Genomic DNA, 22,903 nt, shown 5'->3' on the forward strand with positions numbered 1-22,903 from the left:
AGGTTTCATGTTTTGCTGACTACTGTGATAGATTTACTGAGTGTGTGTTATCAGTAAGGTAAATGTAGAAGGCTTCTTTTATATTTATTTTCTTCATGTGTTGTTCATATCCATTATTTTAGTGTTATTACATTTTATTGTATGATCTCTTACATGACAGGCATTTACAGATAGGTGAGTTTTACAGTCTTTTATGCCAAATTTGCAACTAAATTCTGACTTTTGTTGGTATTTTTGTATCTCCAATGAATTAGTTCACATTCATAAGAGATGTTCTAAATTATGTTTTTGCTCTCCATTGTATCTTTATTTAGTTTGTGTACTCTGATCATTGGGTTTTAGTTTCTAAAATACTCTTTGACTCTGTACTATTTGTATTTTGTTCTGAGATACCCCTGATATAGGGGAATATGGCTGTCTATCTGTTATTTTCTTCATACATATTCTTGGTTTTGTTTTTATATAAATCAAGTGTTCAGAGTATTTTTTGTCAAGGAAGGTTTGTAGTGGGTGTGTTTACCTACTTTATTTTTAACATCTTTTGTATTGTTCATTTTGGAGGCTATCTGTAGAACAAGATAACAGTCATACATTCTTTGACATGATGATTATCAATATGCATAACTCGTATACCATAGGGTTTACAGGAAACCCAACAGTTATGGGTGAAGAAGCTCATGATTGGCTCACTTGATGTACCTGTTGGTTATGAGCTATGTAAACATCATCATTAAAATTTTCATTTTTCATTTTTGTTATATACAAAAAAGATAGAAAATTTTGTATAAATAATCATATTGATATTACTTTTATAAATACTGACTTTTGAAACAAAGTTCACAAATTCAAACAATAAGTATTTCTCAGTCTGTCAGTAGAAAACCTTATGAATTAATGTAGAAAACAACAGAATAGCAATCTTGCAGCATGTGTAGCTAGCATTTAACCAAGAATTGGCTTGTTGGTAATACATCAGTAAAGCAAAATATAAAAGTAAACAGATGTACAATTAGTTCAAATAAGGTATTATGCAATAAACACAGTAGAAAAATGAGGAAAAGAAGAAAAAAGCTAGAATTCTGGACTATCAGCTCTTGATTTTCTTCATCAAAAAATTAAGAAACAAAGGAAAGCAGTGAGAGAGTAGTAATAAATAGCTCAAAAAATAACTGTTCCTTATAAAAAAATGTGATACAAGTGAAAAATGATGAAATGTGTAACTGTTTAGGTAAAGATGGGCAAAATGCAATTATTGAGACCGAACAGAAGTGATCTTTTTGTTATAATTTGTCTAACTTGTTAGCACTGATTAAATTGTTGACTTTATTATATTTCTAAGTGTCATAATAAATAATTATATGATAAGATACGACTATTTTATCAGATATACATCTTTTTTAGAATGCACTGTGCATTTTACCTAATTAATATTACATTAAAATACTCATTATTGCTACCAAATGTAAAATCTAGTTTGAGAGCCTGGCTAATTTAATAACTTTGAAGTTGTATGGATATAACAAAAATGCTATCTTAAAACAATGTAGTTCTGTATGGGATATAAAAACTCTCTGAAAAATGACTTATTAGTAAAAAAAGAGTTACTACATTCTAAAGATAATACATGCAATGGTAAAATTTTCAAATATTGTTAACAAATCATGCAAAATGGTTGATATATATGCTCATTGTAGAGACAAACTAAATAGTTATTTATCAGAGTTTTGTTTAAGGTAATGTAAAGAAAATGTTTCCATTATTTGCTGCAATTTTTTTTAACATGAAAATGTGATGAGTGTGATTTCAGATAATATTAGAATTGCTTAGAAGAAAAACTGCTGTTCTTATGCAGATTAGTTGTAAAACATTCAGTCACTGTTCTTTTTAACGCCTCTTTCTTTTTCTATGAAGGGAGGAAATAAGAGAGCTTTTGAACCCTCAGTTTACTGAGCATGATGCCTTGTAAGTGCAAAACTATATCTTTTTTTTCCAGCATATTTATTTTTATATTGTGTGTCATCCAAAGGGATATTTAAATTATCTGAGAAATATTTAACTAACTTTAATGGAACTGTATCCTAAATTTTAATAACTTGTTCTAGAATTATTTTTTTGATGTGGTGACTCATGATTCTCTCTGTTTTTCTTTTTTTTAATATCTATTTAGAAAGAAAAATTCAAGTTCTTTATTGTCAGAAAACTTAAATATATTGTTTGTAATACTAATATTATGTTGTAATTAATATAATTTTTGAATGTGAGCTTTATGAAAGCCAAGAATTGCTTATTTTGTTGCAGTAAAGATTACCATTTATATTTTTATAGTTTTATGTTTTACCAAGTGATGGAAACAGTTGAAGCTTGGTACCTGACCAATGAAGACCGTTATGTAAAGGTGAGTTTTCTTGTGTTGGTTACTGTGTATAGTTGGTTGATGAATGCAATTGAATAAATATCTCAGTGATTTTACTTATTACTCACTAAATCTTATAACTGGACTCATTAAACTGCCTTAGAAAGCATGTAATACTAGATTATTCACTAGCCATTAACCTTTATACCCAAAGCATGAGGTAAATCGATACTGACCTAAGTGTAAGGCAAAGTAGTTAGTAATACAAATTGTTTACATTACACAACACCAAAAATTAAATGGGCAAAGCAGTTAATGGAAAATTGTACCTAGATTTAAGATCAACAAATCAATATTTCTTTAGTTACAAGTATATCTGTGCCTATGGAAATAAATAAATGCTTCAGTACAGTTTCTTTTAATCACTTTTGGAAGACAAATATTTCATCTTCAGATTTGAATGTTTACAATTTTCATGAACACTTGGATCTTTCTTACTGTTTTGGATCATTTTTTTACAGTAATACATACTGATGGTGATGTGGTAAGCAAGTGGCACATACTAAATTTTCCTGTACTTTTATCAAAATTCTGTTACAGAATCTGTTGGAAAGCCAATATAGATAACCTGCTGAACTTGGTTCTGGGTATCTAGCTTCTATGGTAGGTGCCAATTCTGGTTGTCTTATCCATGAAATGACTTAGTTGTGTTGGTGACTAATATCTCCTTAGTGTGAGACTGCTTTAAAAATGTCACAGAAGTGGAAAGACAACCAAATTCTAAGAAGTTTATCTGCCATTGGTCAAGCTGTGGGAGATTTGTATATGATTTAGGTCTATCAAGAGATTTGTGTTCAATTTGAGAGCATCTAGGCTGATTAGTGAAATGCTGCTTGTAATAATTGGTTCTTTATTTGTGATTTTTTTCCAGTTGTATTTAGTAGAGTTATTTTTTTGCTTTTCTTTACATTTTCAATGCAAGCTTACACAGACTTTGTTCAATTTGAATTTAGTTTCAACTTTATTTTGCGTCAGTAATTTTAGTTTGTCATATATGTATATGTGTGTGTGTGTGTGTGTGTATATATATATATATATATATATATGTATGTGTGTGTGTGTGTATATATATATATATATGTATGTGTGTGTGTGTGTGTGTCTCAGTCAAGTATCTTCATTTCATCTACAAATTCAGTCTTCTATGTTCCTTAGTCAGGAATACCACAATGTATGATACAGATCACTATTCTGATTTGTGGCCAAGATTTATTTGGTGCATAAGTATTACATGTATCTTTCTCTTTCAGTTCCTTCTTTTAGGTTATTTTAACTCTTACACCACGATTAGGCAGTGTGGTTGACATCATCTTGTACATTGTAGTTCTGCATATGTGCATTCAAGTACTGTTCAGTAAAACTAGTTGTATTACATTATCTGAAATCAGTATGTCATTTTATCTAAGAACGTTTGTTGCAAATAATTTTTTCCTACAAAAAATGTACCACAGAAGACATTATGCAAGAAGTAAGCCTTACTTGCTGCTTACCTGTGGAGTCAGTCTCAATTGTTCAGTATTTGACCAGTCAGCTTTATCAATGTATCCAGTAAACAACAATAGTTTTCAGTAGAATTAGTTCATTGCTATGAACAGTTTCATCAGCTGCTCTCACAAAACTTCTTTGTTGTATGTAGCTTTTGTACACTGCTGCATGGTGGTAACATATAGGTGTATGATAGTTTTTATTACTGGGTTGCATGTCACTTCTGTGAATTACTCTTGTATTGATCAACTTCACCGTGGCATCTCTAAGAAAATGTTAAGGTGCAACTGTATCTAAATTAGACAAGTTTAATATTCTGCTGAAAAGTTTACTTCTGAACTATCACAAGTTTGTTAGGTGAGTGTTGACTCCTGTTTTATTTAGTCAAATTCAGCTCTTGTTCAAACTGACCAGTTTACTTTTCCATCTGCCATCTAGGGCTTTTCTTGTTTGGATGAGGTGTCATAACTTTGTCATCATCATAAAAGATGTACATGATTTAAATCCCATATTCAGCTGGAAGGATTTGTCAAAGTACAGGTGAAGATTTTGTTCAATGATGCAGCAATTTCTCCAGCTCAAATTGCAATGAACACGGACCTTTCCCTGCCTGTTCCCATTTACTAAAATATATCACTTTCTATAGGTGAGATGTTTATCTTGTTTCTGAGAAATACTGGGACCTCTGAAGTCATATTAGTGTATGGTCAACCTTCGATTCCTTCCTTTAGTGGCCGGTGAGCCTCATCTTTGACTTTGGCAAAATCACAGCTATCAACTTGTAATGAGACTGTTGCAGCTGCAAGAAGAAAAATTTTTCACTTTTCCATGAGAAAGATGCAACATACATAGATAACATAAAACAAAATATGTGTTCACCTTCAATGTGAACACAAGCTGAAGAAGGCTTCAATATCAGTATGCTTGGTTGTTAAGTGGAGGACCCTAGAAATGCTCTTAGGCATTTCTCTGAAGCTCTACTACTCAACCAATAAGGTAAAGAAGATGAAAAGAGCAAAGAATGTTGCTTTGGTAAAGACAGTTGAAGACTCTAGAACTTCTGATGCAAATCTCAGCAAAATATGACCTAAAGGCACTTGTTCATTTGTTCCACCACTGCTGAATGGATGGAAGCCTGGATGTTTATCTCAGAGAAGAGGACCACTGCCTGAAATCAAACTTAGGATACCCACAGGCAGTGGTCAAAAATCTAATGAAGAAAGGAGGAGTTTGGTCTTACCAAAAGAAATCTGGCCCTCTAAAGAAGCCATTAAAATTCAGTGAAAGGCACAAAATCTGTACATTTCATTGTGGATATGCTATCAGACATCACTTGAACTCATCAGAGGTCTGCATCTTTTATGTGTATATATTTCATTCACTAATATAATGCATACATTATATAATCATATGCAATCATGTTAATTCAGCAGTGATGTTAATAGTTTAGTGTGTGTAAATTATTATTCTAGTCTGTTGGTGAAAATATAAGAAGTGTAGTTACTTTGTTTGTTTCTGTATATATTGATGTAAACATGTGTACTTGCATGCCTGTTCGTGCAAGTGTTTTTGGTTAATTTTGTCTCAGTGTTTCTGTTAACTAAAGGTTCATTTTCAAAATTGAGTATGAAATGTTAACTTGTTGGTATTTACTGTATTTTCTATATAATTTTCTATTAAATATTTGTGTGTTTAGATGAGGATTTATTTTTTATGTATTTTGAAACATAATTTAATGGTTTTTTTCATTTTTACCATTTATGAAGTATATATAAAAATGTATTTTGTTATATATTAATTCTGACAAGATATTGTACAGTTACATCATATTTTTATTGCACATGGACTATTCAAAACAAATACTCAATATATTCATAGACAAATCTTTATTTTATTTTATTAAAAATACTTCACTGAGAAATATTTTAAAATATATACAAGACTTGTAATATTAACTGAAAGATTGCCAACTTTTGTGAAGATATACCCACTATATTGAGAGTTATAAGTATTAATTCTATAAAGACTTTAAACCAGTACAAAAAGGTCACATGGTCAGTCAAATTGACTGAGTCCATATTGAGAGAGTTAATAGGGTGTTATCCATCTGTTCATTTGACATCTCCTCAAACCTTAGACCAATTTTTTTTTAAGGAAAGGGTGTATCTTCATCATCAGTATTCTCATCTATACTCTGTCATTATACTCTTTCGAAGAGTTTTTTCATCAGTATCAACTGTTATTATTCTCATGAAGCTCTTCCCAATAAGAAACGGCTGCTTTACATCTTTCTCTTTGTGAATTTCTTAGTGACTTAGTCTCATTTACCACATGTTTTGCTTGCTATAAGAGCTATTTACCAAAGTATTGTCCTCCTTCTCAATATTTTTGCTGACCTGAATGGTCTCTTTCTTTCACCCTTTTATTTTCGTAGCCAATATTTTTCATAAGTTAGTTTATGAATCAGATGAAGCTCATCATCAGGAGCTGATTAGAGTTCTGACTTCAACTATTACTTCTAGTTGTCTTCCTACTTTAAGATGTCTCAGTTTGTACCTACTCAGCATGTTTTGTGTTCATGACTTTGGAGAAACTTTTCAAGGAATTTGTCCACCAATTCCTTATGGCTTTGCCTTTCTTGGAATCTTGGTTGCACCTGCCTCTCTATTCCATTTAATGGTTTCTCTTTACAAGGGAATTCCCTTGAATTTTGTTTTAATCAAACACCTTCAATGGTATCTTGCCTCTAAGTCCATCTATTTTCGTAAACTTCTCTTCTTTCCTGTTGCTCATAATGATCACCAAATTTGGCTCAGCTAAGAGTTTATTACTGTAAGCTCCACTTTTCTTCCTCCTTAATCACATTTGCATTGCTTTACAGATGCCTATCCCAAGGATTAGGGTGCTGTATGTATAAACATGTTTTTTGCTTCCTAAGGAATCGCTTTTTTGCATCAATCATTTGGAATTTCGGGTAGTTTAGTATGCTTGTCAGGAGTTCCTACTAATATTACACTACCATCTTTCAATTCACGCATACAATTATATTGTGGTGGCTGTGTATAAGAGAGAAAACTAGCTTCTGATATGGTATATTATCTCCTTTCACTTGTATAGCTATTCTTGTTCAGTGCTGCCTTCTATATGCAAATTTGTTTCGCTTGCCACATTTGAACTTGCACTAACTCTACAATCAATGTGCTCAACAGAATCTCACATGTAAATCATCTTGCAACAACACTCCACCAATAGGAGTGCGACACACTCTCCTGCCACATCTGACTTCCTCTATTCGATTCTACCAAACTATCACTTCTAGTTAGGCAGTAATCAAGTGCAGACGTTTTTCATTTGTGCTATTTTCATGTGTTCCTTTCTTCTTTTTTTTTGCAAAGTAGTGATTTACTTCATATGCTACACTTAGTTTTTCTATAGTAGATTGCCTTGATAACTTACCTTTGTTTATTGATTTTTTTCTCAATTTCGACTTCTTCAAGGTTTAAGATGAATTCTGAAGTTTGTGTTTTACTACTACTGATATCATTACTGCTACTTCAAGTACTATTACTGGTTTTAGGTCTGATAATTTTTTGACTATCATTCTTCGGAAGATTGATCATTATATGAGGTGTCCTTTTTCTCCCAAAAATGCTTGGATTCCTCCTGCTTGTCCAAACCTGGATTTTGGAAGTTTTTTGTTGTTTTTTGCCTCCTCACTATTCTATGCTTTCCCATGCATCTCCTACAAGATCTAGTAGGTCTAACTCTGTCTTTTTGGATATGTTTTTCAAGTTGTGTTATGTTTTCTAATTTTCACCATTTTAATATGATACTGTTCCTTCCTTTTTTTTTACATGACACCTGTCGTTAATGTCCCTTGTTTTCCCACCTTTCCTGGACACACGGGTTCATGCTGAGAATTTCATTTCTCAGTGGAGAATGGGTGTTAGTGTGCCTCGTTCTCTGTGAACTTATGATCTTTATGCTTCAGCTTTTCAGTAAGCTGATCAATCCTTTCTTGACTTCCAGCAGTTGGAGCAACTTTTGCCAATGTGGGGGTCTGTCCCATATAATCATATCAATTTCTCCTGGATCATTTTTCTCACCTTTATCTTACCGTACAGCTCTCCTACAGTACTTGTCCAACATACACCTCCTTTCTGAGGCACTCCACTGATCCCTTGAGGGTTTTGGGGGGGGGGGATACATTTTATCCCCTTTCTCCTCCTTGGTGCTATTGTCTTCAGTCATATCCCTTCACACGTGGTTTTGTTGCTGTTGGGATCATATTGGAAAGGATGCTGTCTTTTCACAAGTTCATCTACCTTTCCCTTATCTTTGTGACTTCCAGATGGCTTTTTTTTTCACCGGTTTATTTTGGAGATTTTCCAGTCTTTGGAATCACATATGAACTCTCCAAGTCCACATTCAACTCTTTAGTCTTTGGTTACTCATTTTTCTCATTCTGATACCATGACCTCTTCCATAACTGTTTCTCATCCTGCAACCTCCTGTCTCTTACCAGTTTCTACCACTAGGGGTTCGAAATTTTGCTGTGTATCTCAAAGTCAGGTTCATGATTTCCAGCTGTTCCAGTGATATTCAGGTGTTTTCTGGTCTGGTGGGAGCATGTTTGTCCAATTTTGTTCTCTTGTGGTAGTTATTCACCATTGATTCTTGAGTGATCCAACTTTTGTCAGACGAATTTTTTATCCATTTCCTTTCCCCTTCACCTTTGTCTCCTGTACTGATTTCCTTCCAATTACCTTGGGATCCAGTTACTTGAGTCTATCCAAGGTTGTGCTGACCCATTTATCACAGAAAGCTATCAGGCTGGTCAGCCAACCTTCTCCAGGTTTTTTGTCCTGTAATCCATCTGTCCTGCATCAACCAATTTCTGGTTCTTGCTTGATTTCTCAGGGCATCCTTTATCACAATCAAAGTTTTTTTTTTTTTTCTCCAGGACTTTGAATGACCAAGGTAGACATCCCAAATGCCTATCTCCATATTCATATTTCTCATCAGTCCAGATACTATATTCGGTTTTTCCACTACATGGTTGTGTATCAGTTTCATGTCTAGTTGTTCAGGCTTGCCTCATCATCATATGTATTTTATTAGGTGGGCATGGCTTTTGCCCAACTTCTGCATGCTCTAGGATTGTATTTACACCACTACATGGCTGCCTGGTTCTTGTTAGCTCATTCTGAACTGGTGTATTCTCAACATACATATCTGCTGCTAATAGTAGCAGCTGGTGTTGGTTGGATTCTAAAGTTGGGGAAGTTTTCTTTTGCCTATCCACTATCTTCCACTTGGGTGTTTCTTCAACACCCCCCATCTTTCAGGCCTCTTTTTCTCTGTTCAATAGTGCTTTCAGTTCTCCATGCAGTTACTGCTTTCTAAGTTTCTGCAGAAAAGGTTCTGTAATTTTTTAGGACTTGTGTTTCTATGGAAGCCCTTATTTCTTTGAGTTGGGTACATGTGTTCTCTTGAGAAGCCTCTGCACAGCCCATGGAATATTGCTCAGGATCGCTTGGACTTCCCAGTTGACATTCCTCCTTCCCTTCAGGCTATCTGAATTGGTGGTTGAACAAGGAGAGCACAATGAAGTGAGTACCACTTCCTCCACCTTGTTCAAATTTGCACTGAATCACAGATGCTTCTCTCTGTGGTTGGGGAGTGTTGGTTTATCAGCAAGAGGCTTATGGGCAATGGTCTCGCATTGTAATCTCTTACCATTTCAACATCTTGGAGCTTATGGCAGTATGACATGCTTTGGTTCATTATCTTCCACTGGTACATTACCAACACATCATGCTCCAACACCACGTTACCTCTTTTTTTGTTTTGTTTTTGGTCTCTCCAATTTATCCTCAAACCCTAACAGTATAGTTTCTCAGTCAGAACTGGACCAGCCAGTTCCATTTACATTCCTTCCAGATTTGTTAATCTCCTAATCATATGGTTCTTCTGGATAAATTTTTTTTTCTGCTCAGAACTTTGGCAGCTCATGAAAGTCATCCCTCCTTCTCGACATTTTTTCTTCCACCCATTTCACACCTTAATTCCCAATCTATTCCAAATAGACTTCTATTTCCAATATGTTCTCTTCATTGGTCCATTTCCTGCATGGCCTCCTTTAGTGGCTCCCATTTCCACCTCTTCATTCCATGGCACCATTCGTCCATATGTGACCTTTCTTCTTCTACCCTTAAAATTTGGAATTGTCAAGTGATTTGGTTGGTCTATTCCTTCCTGTCTTTTTCTTGTCAAATTCTGTTCCAGGTGTCTTTGCTTAAGACTGGGCACCTTCCCTTTTACTGGAGTCTCTCCTCCATTGCCCATCGGAGGAAACTCTTCAGTCAGGCATGTGGTCTACTTCTCATACGTTCATCTCCCACTATCTTCACTGGGAAACTGTTTCTTCCTTATTGAGGTACTGCCTTCTGCATGTTGCCATCCTTCAAACTTGGGTTCGGCTGTGACTGGGTAAGTATCTTTTTTATATATATATTTTCCCCCATGGGCATATCCCATTTAAAATTTTGGATCCTCCTCAGTGAAGAGCATTGCCTGTCCAGTTTTATCACTAAGCTGCCCTGTATGGCCAAGATGAAATAATATTGTACCATATTCCAATGGCCAATAATGCACACTGTTGAGATGGGATGTTCCACAAGTTTGCTAGCAGATTTTTTCTTGCAATATATATTTGCTTCATTAATATACACATTTCGGACCATACTAACCCAGGGACTTACATGGGTAAAGCTGAAGGGGATACCTGCCCATTCCTACCATCCCTTTGATTGAATAAATCAGGGGTGGTCTGCTTTTCAATATAGGTTTTCATAGTTACCTGTTGCACTGTCTCCAGTGTTGGCATTCCTCTGGTCTCTCCACTGCCTTTTATACCCCTTGTTATTCTAGTGCCAGTTCTGAACTGCTGGGGTGGTGGACCATGGAGGTATCCTCCTCAATGTGATAATTTCCATTCAGTAGAGAATAGGGCAGTGGTGTTCTGCTGGTGTAGATGACATGCAATCCTCCAATCATGTGCTTCACCTCTGTGCAATGGGTCGTGGTGGTTGATGTTGCTCACTGCTTCTGTGCAGTTCTATCCAGAGAGTGAGGTTGCATATATCTTATAGAGGCGAACAACTTCCGTGCAGTGAGACCTGGAAGTTAATGTTGCACTCCAACTTCTTTGCAGTCCTATCTGAGGAATGATGTTGTACATATTTTCAAGTACGTATGCTCCACCTTCATGCAGTGGGTCCCAAAGTTTGATGCTGTGCCCAGCTTCTGTTTGGTTCTATTTGGAGGGTAAGATTGTGTATATTTTTCTGAAGTAATCCACTTCTGTCTGGTGGGACCTGGAGGTTGATGTTATGCTCCAACTTTTGTATGGTCCTATCCAGAGGATGATGTTGCTTTATAATAGATTCGACACATTGCAGTTCACCTCTTCAGTTGGGACTCCTCATCTTATCATCATCTGGATGTTGGTTCCCAGTGAGTGGTTTTGGACTAGAGCTGGATCAAACAACATAAACCTTCACACGTGTTGGTTGTGATTCCTCAATCTCACTCCAATTTCATAGTTTCGCCTCATTTTCTCCACTCCATGCTGTGGGTCCCAGAGATTGATGTTGTGCGTACATGCTCCAACTTTTGTGCAGTCCTGTCTGGAAGATGATGTTGTTTGGGATGAAGGCTCTTCCTCTGGTGCTTCAGCTGAGTTTTTCCCCTGCCTGAGGCTGCTGTTGCACCGAGGAGTTTCAGTCAGATTGAATTTAGTTTGATGTGAACTACCACATTGGTACATCCCTTCGTACCCTCATTCAGATGTCAAGTTTTTTTGGATATACATGTGGTTGTGGATTAGCACACATGTGCCCCATTTAGGAGATTAGTTTTACATGTATAGAATTCCATTCTACTCAACTTTAGGTGAAGACGTGTGTGGAACCTCCTCCTACCACAGGTCGGAAGTAGTAACTCTGGTTCTGCTTGGTTTTGAACTGAAGTTGACTAGCCGTGTATGGTCTGTTGTGCCCTAGCCACACTCACCTTGGAGCACATTCAGTTTACCTTTCCCCACATTCCTGTCTGCAGATGGTTCTTCTACAGTCTTTCATCACCGGAATTGAGATTTCAGAATATTGTGATTCAGATTCAAACCTACCTGGCTTTTCTCTCCCTTTTAGTTATGCTCCTCTTTCTGCCTGTGTATGCAACATCTATTTCCATACAGAGTGCAGAGTATACCTGGTACAGAAGTGGTGCAGTTCCCCCACGTGTGTTCCTCTCCCAACCAGGATCACACTTCATGAATGTTCTTTGGACACTTTCGAAGAATACTTATTTCTATCCCTCACACTGGTCCCTCCACCCAATCAATATGGAATTCTAGATACACATGTGAGAGGAGGTAATGTACTGTATAGGAAGTTATTATTTTCCTATACTGAAAGTATATTTCCAGTAGGTCACACTCCTATAGGTGGAGGGTTATCACATGATGATTTATGAGTGAGATGCCATTCTCTTCTTGAGTTTCTTGAATGTTGTTACATTCTTGAACAGTTCATCTCTGGCCATTTATTAATCTCTCGGGCTGTCTTTCTCCAACTCATTTCTACATTGGCAAATTTTTCATGCCTTAACTTCATGATCATGGCTTGTCTGTTTCTTCTGTTTCAGGCTACAGAACTGCTATCTGTGCCACCTTTACATGTCAAAAGAGTTGTATTCCTCTCTCATTCTCCTGTTAATGCTATATTCTTGTGAATGATAATAAAAGTTAATTAAAATAACAATAAATATTAATGAATACATGAATAATTGGTTTAAAAAATGTTGCATTATTAATTTTTACCTTCATGATTTATAAACGTGATAAAATATAATTGAGAATAATTACAATTAACTTCCTAAATCTGCTTCACACCACAACAGTCATTGTTCAGGAAAATTGGTTGTGTATATATGTGTGTATGTATGTATGTATGTATATATAGTGCCTAGACCACTGTCATATCCTATCTGGACTGATGATGAACCCTAATATTGGGCAAAAGGACTGTTAAATGTGATTGACATATCCCCCATTGCTTTTCACTTATGGGTCCTCAAAATCCCCCTCTCTCTCATGATCTATTTTTTTCAGGCTTTCACTTATTTTGTCCTCAAGCCCCTATACATTGTCTTCAATGGGACTTGAGTCTTATGTTATGATATTTTGCTTCTGCTTTTAAATCTTTAGCAACTTTCTCTACTGTATTTTACTAAAGATGTATTTTTGTTTATTGCTTTCTTAAAGTAGTAGAATATCTGACATTTATGCCCTTGATGCTTTTAATGCTTTTATTTTTCTAGAAGGGCTCTGTACTATCATCTTGATATGGTTTAGATTTGAGCTGTTTTTTACAAATGTTGTTACCTACTGACTGACTGACCCAGATTCTCTTTCAAAAGATCATTTCCTGTGTTGTGCCAGGTTTATTGATATATTCAATGGAAAAATCTCTCAGGGGGTTTAAAATATGTTCTTTATATCTTACAAGGAATCTCACTCTGAATCTTGCTTCATCCACACTAATATATTGTCTTGTGAAACTGATCCATCTTGTCTATCATGATGTACCTGATTATCTTATTTGTTTGCAGTGTCATAAATTAGAAAATGAGACCAACTTGCTATGACTGCCTGTCAGATCCACTTTTTTTCTTTTCACAAATTGCCAATAATTCTCTCTCTGATATTTTATACTACATCATTTATAACCAGAAGAAATTTAAGGGGTTGATCTGTTGAATGATGTGTTATGCTACATTGTTTTCAGCATAGAGTATTCTCAGTTTTGTCTTTAGTTTGAAAGTTTATTTCATAGTATTCAGATTTAACAGCTAATAAAATTAATTTAACCCCCCTCAAGTATTACTTAGAAAATCAGTTAAATTATAATAATTATGGAACATTGTTTGCTTTGTGTATATTATTATTCTATGTTCTTATGTGCATTATTTAAGTAAATAAAAATCATTTAGTGTAATAATACCATCATTATAAATAAAATATGGAATCTCTAGTTGCTTTGGGGTTACAAAATCATTTTCATAGACCAACCATGTATGGAAAGAGTTAAAAGTGAATTGCAGGTGACATCTCATCAAATTTTCCATTTGGCAATGTATTTGGCTTTGTGATATTGGTACCTACTAGAGCACATCTTGCAGACTGGTATGTAGACAAATTCAATTACATTTCTTCAATTCTGCTTATAACACATTTGCTGTCTCTTCAGCTTTGAAATTCTGTTTGTCACTTATGATTATTCTCCAAGCTAGATGAAATAAATTGCAGGTGAGTTATTCTCTATTAAATTCTTATTTACCTCTTGGGTCCACACCTATGCTATGTAGAGTGGCCCAGATATTTATTTTCTGCCCAACACCTTTTTTTTTTAATAATTACATTGGTATCTGAGGAGAAATCAGTCGATTTATTAAAACATATGTATATTTCCTGTTTTAGGTGATTTTACATTTATACAGTTTATTATTATAGCCAGGACTTTTTACAGGTTCTCACTTACCCTTGCATTTGTCCTTATCACATATTTATAATTTACAATCCACTCATAGTTTTACTAGGCTGGTCCCCTGAGAACCTTTCACTAAAGGGGCAGGATATAGTATTTCTATTACCTGTTTATCACCACCTGTGCTTCTATAATTGTCTCCACAAGTAAACACATTACCTCTCTAAGCAACCTCTTTTTGTATGGACAGGAAGTTGTCAAGGAGTCACCCTGCTGAGAATAATGCATTTTCTAAGTGTCCTTTGGTCCAGTATTTATGTAATGCTGGTCTTTGCCACTCATACTCCCGAAAATCCAATTCTTTGAATATTTCTGGTTCTAAACATTACTCCAACTATGCTTGAGCACATCCTAAATATGTAGTGTAGGTTGTATTCTTGCTTTGAATATATATATATTTATCAAGCCTTAACCCTCCTGTATCCCCACTTACTTTTTCAATTGATATTCAGGCATTCAGTATTTCAGAAGTAAGTCTACCTGATTTAAATATTAAATTTTTTATGATTAAAATGAATTGTAAACAGCACTGATATCTGTTATACTTTCCCACTTACCTCCCCACAACTGGGCATTACATGTGGTTTTCAGTCGTGTCTGCAATGTATAAATTTGAATAATGCCAAGAAAGCAGAACTTGTATAAGATCTGAAGCATGTGCAGTAATTCACATGAAAGGCAGGAGAGAGAAGAATTATGAGTAAGAGATGTATGCTCTGCTTTGCTACATCCAAAATTATGAGTCTTTCAGTATTTTAGAATTTTGTTTGAATTTTAATCTTAAAAATGTAAACTTTTCATGTCATTTAATAATATAGATTAAGAATTTCTGAATTTATTGTTTACACAACAGAAATCAAACCATAAAAACATTAAATAAACATGGTAACAGACAGTATTTGTGCTTAAGTTAAATAAACTGAAAACACTACAGTGGTGATTATTGCTGGGTAGAATTTTGCTAAAACATGTAAAGTTGTTCAATGAGCCTGGTTCTGTTTTATTTAATCATTATGCACGTTTTGATGTTGTGGTGTTTTTTAGTTTATTTTATATAAACACAATGTTAACAATTTTAGTCTGGTGTGTTGTTTTTTTCATCTTGTGTGATATCATGAAACTACTCAGTATGACTTTTTAACAGTTGTACTTTTATTTATTTTTTTACATTGTACCATAAACGTAAGTCAAAATATTGGTTTTAAAGTGTTAACTTTTTTCTGAAACTGAAAGTTATTTCTTTTTGTTAAATATGTTAAATAATTTATTGTAGTCAGTACTTATATGATAAAAAACATGGTTATTGGTGTTCTTAACAGTCCAAAAATGTGTTTTACATTGTAAAAAACATTGCATTTTTACAAAAAGGTAGTTAAAACCATGCAATTTATTTATGTTCTTAAGGAAGGAAAAAAATTAACTAGTTATTATTAAAAGAAAGAACAGACATTGATAATGTCACTTTCATAAGCTATGCTATTATTTATTTTTCTCTAATCTCCTAAAGTAGCCAACAGACTATTTCAACTTGGCTCCATTTTCTCAACCTCCTGAATCAGGCCCCTGTAGTACTTTGGGTGTTAAACTCACCAAGATCCATGAACAGTTGCTTCGTCGTCAAGACCCAGAACTGTATTGTCATCTAACAAAGTTGGAAATAGCACCTCAAATATTTGGCATGTATGTAGGTATGAATGTTGTAGACATTAAAGTTGCACATGTTGTACCTTTTATGTTGTTATTTAGTTAAGCACTTATGAGTAAACAACAATCCACTTAAATTTCTTTCAACAGAGAGTTAGTTGTTTATGTATTTATCTTCCACTTATACAGGATTTTCTGACTTTTATAGCCACTTTTTATAGTGACAAGTTTTAAATTTGTAACTGGCAGACTTATTTTTTTAGTTTACAAGTTTAGGAAAGTATTTTTTTTTAGTTACAATCCTTTTGACTTATTCTGTATGGCTACTACCTCTATCTGTGCTCCCGTATTCTCTTTTTTTTTTATCATGTGCTGTTTTCAATTTTGTAACCTTTTGCAACTCTCATTACAGTGAGAATTTTCACGTTTTGTCATTGTTAGAATTTTCTCTCCAATCACTTCTTGCGACTCTGTGAGAAATTTCTTTCTGTGTACATGTATGAGGCACATACTTGATATTGTTATAAGTTGATATAAGTTTTGAAACCAACCGTAGAATGCTCATTTGCCTAACCATGCTAGTCACAGTTTGTTGTTGTAAAGTTTTCTAATTCCTAACAAAGATCAGCCATTGATTGAATCAGAGGTTTTCATATTGAATGAGGTGATACTGAGTTGGGTTTCACTGTCTCCTTACCTCATTGTCTTGAACTCTTCATGATTACACCATGACATGTGTTTGTTTTCTGTGTCAGTTATCTTTCAGTGTGTTGTTCAATTCACTTTGTGGTTTAAAAGCTTGCCTGATATGTTTTTTTTTAAATTTCCTCTCCAAGGAAGGTTTTTTTTTTATTGCTTATCTTATTATTTGTTAATTGTATTACCTGAATGTCTCCTTTTTCACTCACACTATTACATCTTGTCTGTGGCAAATTTTGGTCTGTGTTTTCTTTTTGTGTCCATTTTGTTGAATTGGACTAGCTATAAGATTAAGTTTCTAGATCTTAGCCTATAGTCACCGTAACCTTCTGGTAAAGCCTTGTACTTATGAACTCTATTCCTGTTTCTGCAGATGTTTGGCAATTCAACAAATGTTTGTTACATGCCCTAGCCTCACAGGGTACATGAAGGATTTTAAAATAGTGTTTTTGAGTTTTGTGAACCTAACACATCAATTAATGAAATTGCCCAGTAATGATGCAATTTGTGATCAGGTATGACTACTGGACATCTTTCAGTGTGGAGAATGGATGTTTTCATCAATGCTTTCCTGAAAAGGTCTGATTGAAAACATAGTTCTTATTTTTATGGCCTTATGAGTGTTACTAAGTTGTAAACGTCATCACTTTTATTTGTACTAGGACTAAGCATTTGGACTTGCCCCAAGGTTTATATATCTGTCAGAAATTAGGCTGTTACCAACTATATTTTCTTCTCATTAAGTTGTATTTAATTTTCTAACATGCAATACTGATCACTAAAAAAAGGTGTATCTAAATATCTTGATGTGATATAGACATTTTAACAAAGTGGATTTATTCAACTTTTAATGAATGTTTAAAGATGTTATATTTTCAGTCATATGTGAGGGTGATTATTGGCAAATAACAGTTGGAGTACTTTAACCAAGAAGCTGCAGGAACAAGTTTGTGATATGCATGAAAATTTAATGAAAGGTTACTGTAAGTGTGCTTACTGAAAATTTAGTTTTGTCCTTAAAATAAAAGTTAACCACTATCATGTACATTTGAACAAAGTTAGTGTTTCATTACCAACGAGATATTTTTAATCTTTCCAATTATGTAGTTTCTTGCAAAATAATACTTGTTTTTGCTTTCAGGTTGTCAGTGCTTGTTTTTACATTGTATCTGTTTGATATAAAAATAATTTTGGTTTTTCCATGTAATTTATCACGTTTTTGTTTTTAGTCGTTGGCTTCGTCTTCTTTTTGGTCGAGAATTTCCAGTGCAAGACTTGCTGGTAATATGGGATGCCATTTTTGCAGACAGTGTATCTTTTGATTTGGTTGATTACCTATTTACTGCCATGCTTGTTTTTATCAGAGAATTATGTAAGTTTATTTGTTAATATTTTATTAACATTTATTTGATGTTCTTGACAAAAAATATGTGAAAACTGCAGATCATTTTTGAAGCAACATTTACAACATTTTAATTTTTATTTTCCTAAGCCATCTTTTAACATGTCAAAATAATATATCAAAGTACATATTTTCTACACAAAAGTTGTTTTCTTAGTTAATTTTTATTGAGAAAAATTAAAATGTACAAACAAGATATTCTTGGCCTCCACATTGTTATTATTTGAAAATAATCAGAAACAAAAATGTGCATTTGTTTGTATTCTGGATATTCATAATTGGTCGCAATGCTTTTTGGCTGCATATTCAAAGGCAACAAACCAAAATACTGCACAATGAAATAAAATTTTGGTTTGTGACTATTTGTTTTAACCACAATGTGTGCAATATATTAAAGTACATAACAGGAATTGATGAAACATGTACTGTAATAATTATATCATAAAATTTATGAGAAAAATACATTAATAGCTTAGAACTTAAGTAGAAAAGGTGTCACCAAATGCTGATTGTTTATTATTAGCTCCATATTTTCATTTGCCAAACTGTCATATATTCTTATTTGCTTTTCATCTTTATCTTGATGGCTATCGTGGAGTTTTCATTTCTTATAGTAGTGTTACATTTTGTTAAAATGTTTCATGCAAAACTTAATTAATTTTCAACTTTCCAAGAATTATGCTCCTTTATACAGATTGATAGCCACCTAGTTGTAAAGGCCACACATTCCTCTGCACAAGATAGATGTGTAAATTTAGAACTAACAAATGATTTTTATTCATAGGTGAAACCTTTTTAATGAAAAAATTATTCTTACAGTAGACTTAAATATACATCACGTTCCAAAACACTTACCTCCTTTCACACTTTGGCTTTATTCTGACAAAAGTTTCTCTTCTCTGCCCATCTAATCATTGGTATGAATCTTACCTTGCTTGCTCCACCCTTTACACCACATTGTTGTATTGCCCATAGCAAGTTGAATCTTGTGATTCTCTCCTTCTAACTCAATGCTCCTCTTTTCCCAGATCCATATATAAGTTCCCAGTTATTACTTCCCATTCACTTTTCTCAAAGGCAGAGCATTATGACGATGGTTTTACGTGCTTGCTGCGGATTTCTCTTACGTGTTGTATAATGTTAGTTATACCTATGCTTTGGATGATTTTTTTTTACCTGTCTTATTGGGTTTTGAATTTATCGTTTATTTTCTTTATTTTGAACAGAATGGATACTTCATCCACAAGCCTTTTGTTGGATCTGCTCTCATCATTGCCACTCACTGGAATGTCCAGCTCCCATCCTTCTGGTCTCCTGTCCCTCACCCCTCTGGCTTTGGGCTTAGATGCTCCCAGCCAAAATTAGATGGGTCTTCCTCTTTATGCATTCCCCCTGATTCATCTGTTATCCAAGGTTCTTACACTGATTGGCACCTTCTACTGTTGAGTTCTTCTGGTGGCACCATATTGGCCGGGTCAGCCACCTCTTTCACTTCCTCTCTGGCCGTCCCTCTTATGCCAGTCTTAGTCGGACATTCTTCATCCAGCAATTACCATTTTCTGTCTTCATGCCTGGCCTTTAGGCAGTCCTTTGCACAATATCAGTATTGACCTCTCGGGTAACATCTTTAGTAAGGCAGTCCATTTAGCATTCTTCATTGAATGTTGATCAATGGAAATGGTTTACTTATCATTAGTGGTCTCTCAGACATGGTTTTAATCCTTCTCATCCCACTGTACTGCATCTCTCTCGATTTCTGAGATGGTTATTTAATGAAAGTTTGGTTCCATTGTCCATTTCTCTGTATAAGGAAGCTTTATCAGCTACTTTTAGTTTTTTTAGGAGGACATACAATTTTTGAGTCCCTGGTTTTGTCCTTGTTACTGAAATATTTTTGGGTTATCTGTCCATGATGTTCTTTCCAGGTTCCTAATTGGGATATCTAAGTTGTTCTCCATGCTTTATTTCATCCACCCTTTGAACCTTTGGTGTCATGTTCCCTATATCACTTTTCGCTTAAGACTTATTTTCTTAACTTGATCGCTAGTGGATGTCGACATTCAGGTGCATTTGTGATTCATGTTCACAGGACTTTTTTACTATTCCACTTATGTTCTGTTGTATCTCGATAGGTTCTTTCTTCCCAAACTTCAGCGGCTAGAGAAGGGGATAAGGCTTTCTCTCCTATTTAGCTTCCCTCCATTTCTCATTTTTATTAACTCTCTTATCCAGATCGTCCTTTATGCCCAGTTTGGGCTCTTTGATGTTATGTTGTGTGCACTGAAGGGTTTCAGGGTTCATATCACTGATTGTTTACCCATTAGGACCCTAAGGTGTCATATGACTTATCCCCTGTCGTTTTGACAGGTTGTATTTGTCAGTTGGTGTGTATTGCTTATTGTGGGCTTTCATTGGAGGGACAGAGACTTCTTTGGGTCTCATCTCATCAAATTCGCTATATCTCAATGTTCCTGCCAGCTCAGTTGCATTGCCCACTGGAGGAGATTGTACAGGCTGGTATGTGGACCATGCTAAATACCTATTTACATGATTTACACTGTAGGAGATTGGACAGGTTGGTATGTGGACCATGCTAAATACCTATTTACATGATTTACATTGGAGGAGATTGGACAGGTTGGTATGTGGACCATGCTAAATACCTATTTACATGATTTACACTGGAGGAGATTGGACAGGTTGGTATGTGAACCATGCTAAATAACTATTTACATGATTTACACTGGAGGAGATTGGACAGGTTGGTATGTGGACCATGCTAAATACCTATTTACATGATTTACACTGGAGGAGATTGGACAGGTTGGTATGTGGACCATTCTAAATACCTATTTACATGATTTACACTGAAGGAGATTGGGCAGGTTGGTATGTGGACCATGCTAAATACCTATTTACATGATTTACACTGGAGGAGATTGGACAGGTTGGTATGTGGACCATGCTAAATACCTATTTACATGATTTACACTGGAGGAGATTGGACAGGTTGGTATGTGAACCATGTCAAACACCTATTTATATGATTTGGCAGTTGCCTCCTTGGTAGGTTTTTGTCTACCCCTGTGGCTTTTCTCCATGCCTCGGCTAGTTTGTAAGAGAGGTGAGTGACTTCATTCCTTTTGTGTTTATCTCTATTCTTTCTCAGAGAACCTCTCATCATTTTTATTTGGATCTCACTCCCTGACGGGTGTTGCCTTGTCAGGTATGCTTATTTCCAAATCTGTACTAGCTATCAGTCAACCAACAAAATTTTTCCTGGTATCAACAAGTTCTGTTGAGATGGGGTGTTCCATAGGACCACCTTGTGCACTTTCCAGGTGGTAAGCAATTACAAAATTATGAACAATATACTATTGGACCACCACTTAAGGAATTTAAATGTGTAAAGCTTGAGAGATTTTGCCCATCCCTGCTGACCCTTGGATTGAATAAATCAAGGACAGTTTGTTTTTCAAAATAGGGAAAATGGTTCACTTATTGCACTATCTTTGGAGCATTGTTCTTTGGGACTCCCCAAAACGAGTATTCCCCTCATTTCTCCTAGTGGAATGTAGGAGTCCTTACCACTCCCAGTTTCCAGTTGCTGGAGTGGTGGACAAGAGGTCTATTCCTCTTGAGTGATGCTTAAACTCATTATTCCAAAGCTGGGTGCCCTCCTTCCAATAACCCAAGTTGGTCTTCCCAGATGTATGATAAGAGTAGGACCAGCCTATGCAGAAGTCTCCTCATAATTCTGGTATAGAGATGACTATTCACTATCTGGTTGCATTGTGTGTGTAGCCCTTCTATTTGGTCATTATCTTCATTTTGATGATCATGGAAGATTCCTCACACAAAACGTCAATTCCCGTGCTGTTGGTTGAACTTAGTTTGTTCCATGTCCTCCTCATAATCCCAGGCCAAGTAATCTGTTTCTTCAGGTTGGGTTAGACATGACAGGTCCCATAATTCCAAGTCTGGGTTTGTTGCATTTTGGGCATCTTCAAGTTGGGGTGAAGGTTTGTCCACTTTGGCATTACTTGCCTTCTCTTCATAATTGTAGTGGCTTTACATGCAACATTTTGTAACTTTCAGGTTGAGTTCCAATAATACCACAGTACTAATCAAGACCATTATGCCTTGGATTTAGATTTGGGTTCACATCCCTATAATTCCAGTGATGAGACATGGGACCTTGTCTGTCTGGTTGGGGCCTGGACAAATTCATATTCTTCTAACGATGTTAGGATTTTGCCTCTGTGGCCGGCCGACCTTTATTGCCCAGAAATTAGATTTCATGTTGTCCAGGTGAAGAGCATACCTTTTCCTGAAGTATGGCAGACCCCACCAGTGTGCTATTACTGTATCTCATTTTTGCACACCTTTTTTCTACCAGACACTATTGTGTGGATCTTGCCCTCACTGGCCCCTCCATCTAGTGAATGTGGGATTCTAGCTAAACTGTGAATGGAGGTAAGTGTTTGGGAAGTTAACATTTTCATATACTAAAAATGTATTTCTGGTAATACTTTCCTGCATTCACAATCTCCCACCCTTCCTTAACATAAAATAGCCAGTTTTGGGTCTTAATTTGAACCATTTTAAATTCAATGGGAAGTAATAATAGGGAGCTTATATATGAATCTG

General features: G+C 35.2%; 1 protein-coding gene and 1 long non-coding RNA gene across 7 annotated transcripts in view; both read left to right on the plus strand.

Annotated features, from left to right (window-relative positions):
- Positions 1–1,899, plus strand: part of LOC111086279 — a 2,277-nt gene extending 378 nt beyond the window's left edge. Inside the window, exons 2-3 of the long non-coding RNA XR_002611007.1 lie at positions 3–174; positions 1,304–1,899. This is a non-coding gene — a long non-coding RNA (uncharacterized LOC111086279). The remainder of the gene's footprint in view (positions 1–2; positions 175–1,303) is intronic.
- Positions 1–22,903, plus strand: part of LOC106461555 (TBC1 domain family member 5-like) — a 259,839-nt gene that overhangs the window by 185,147 nt on the left and 51,789 nt on the right. For all 6 annotated transcript variants that reach the window (XM_013921391.2, XM_022388548.1, XM_022388545.1 and 3 more), the window contains 4 exons: positions 1,912–1,962; positions 2,326–2,395; positions 16,019–16,188; positions 18,081–18,223. In XM_013921391.2, coding sequence (XP_013776845.1) covers positions 1,912–1,962; positions 2,326–2,395; positions 16,019–16,188; positions 18,081–18,223 — 434 coding nt within the window. The remainder of the gene's footprint in view (positions 1–1,911; positions 1,963–2,325; positions 2,396–16,018; positions 16,189–18,080; positions 18,224–22,903) is intronic.

This window comes from Limulus polyphemus, unplaced genomic scaffold (assembly GCF_000517525.1).
Source record: "Limulus polyphemus unplaced genomic scaffold, Limulus_polyphemus-2.1.2 Scaffold985, whole genome shotgun sequence".
In the NCBI taxonomy this organism is placed as follows: domain Eukaryota; kingdom Metazoa; phylum Arthropoda; class Merostomata; order Xiphosura; family Limulidae; genus Limulus; species Limulus polyphemus.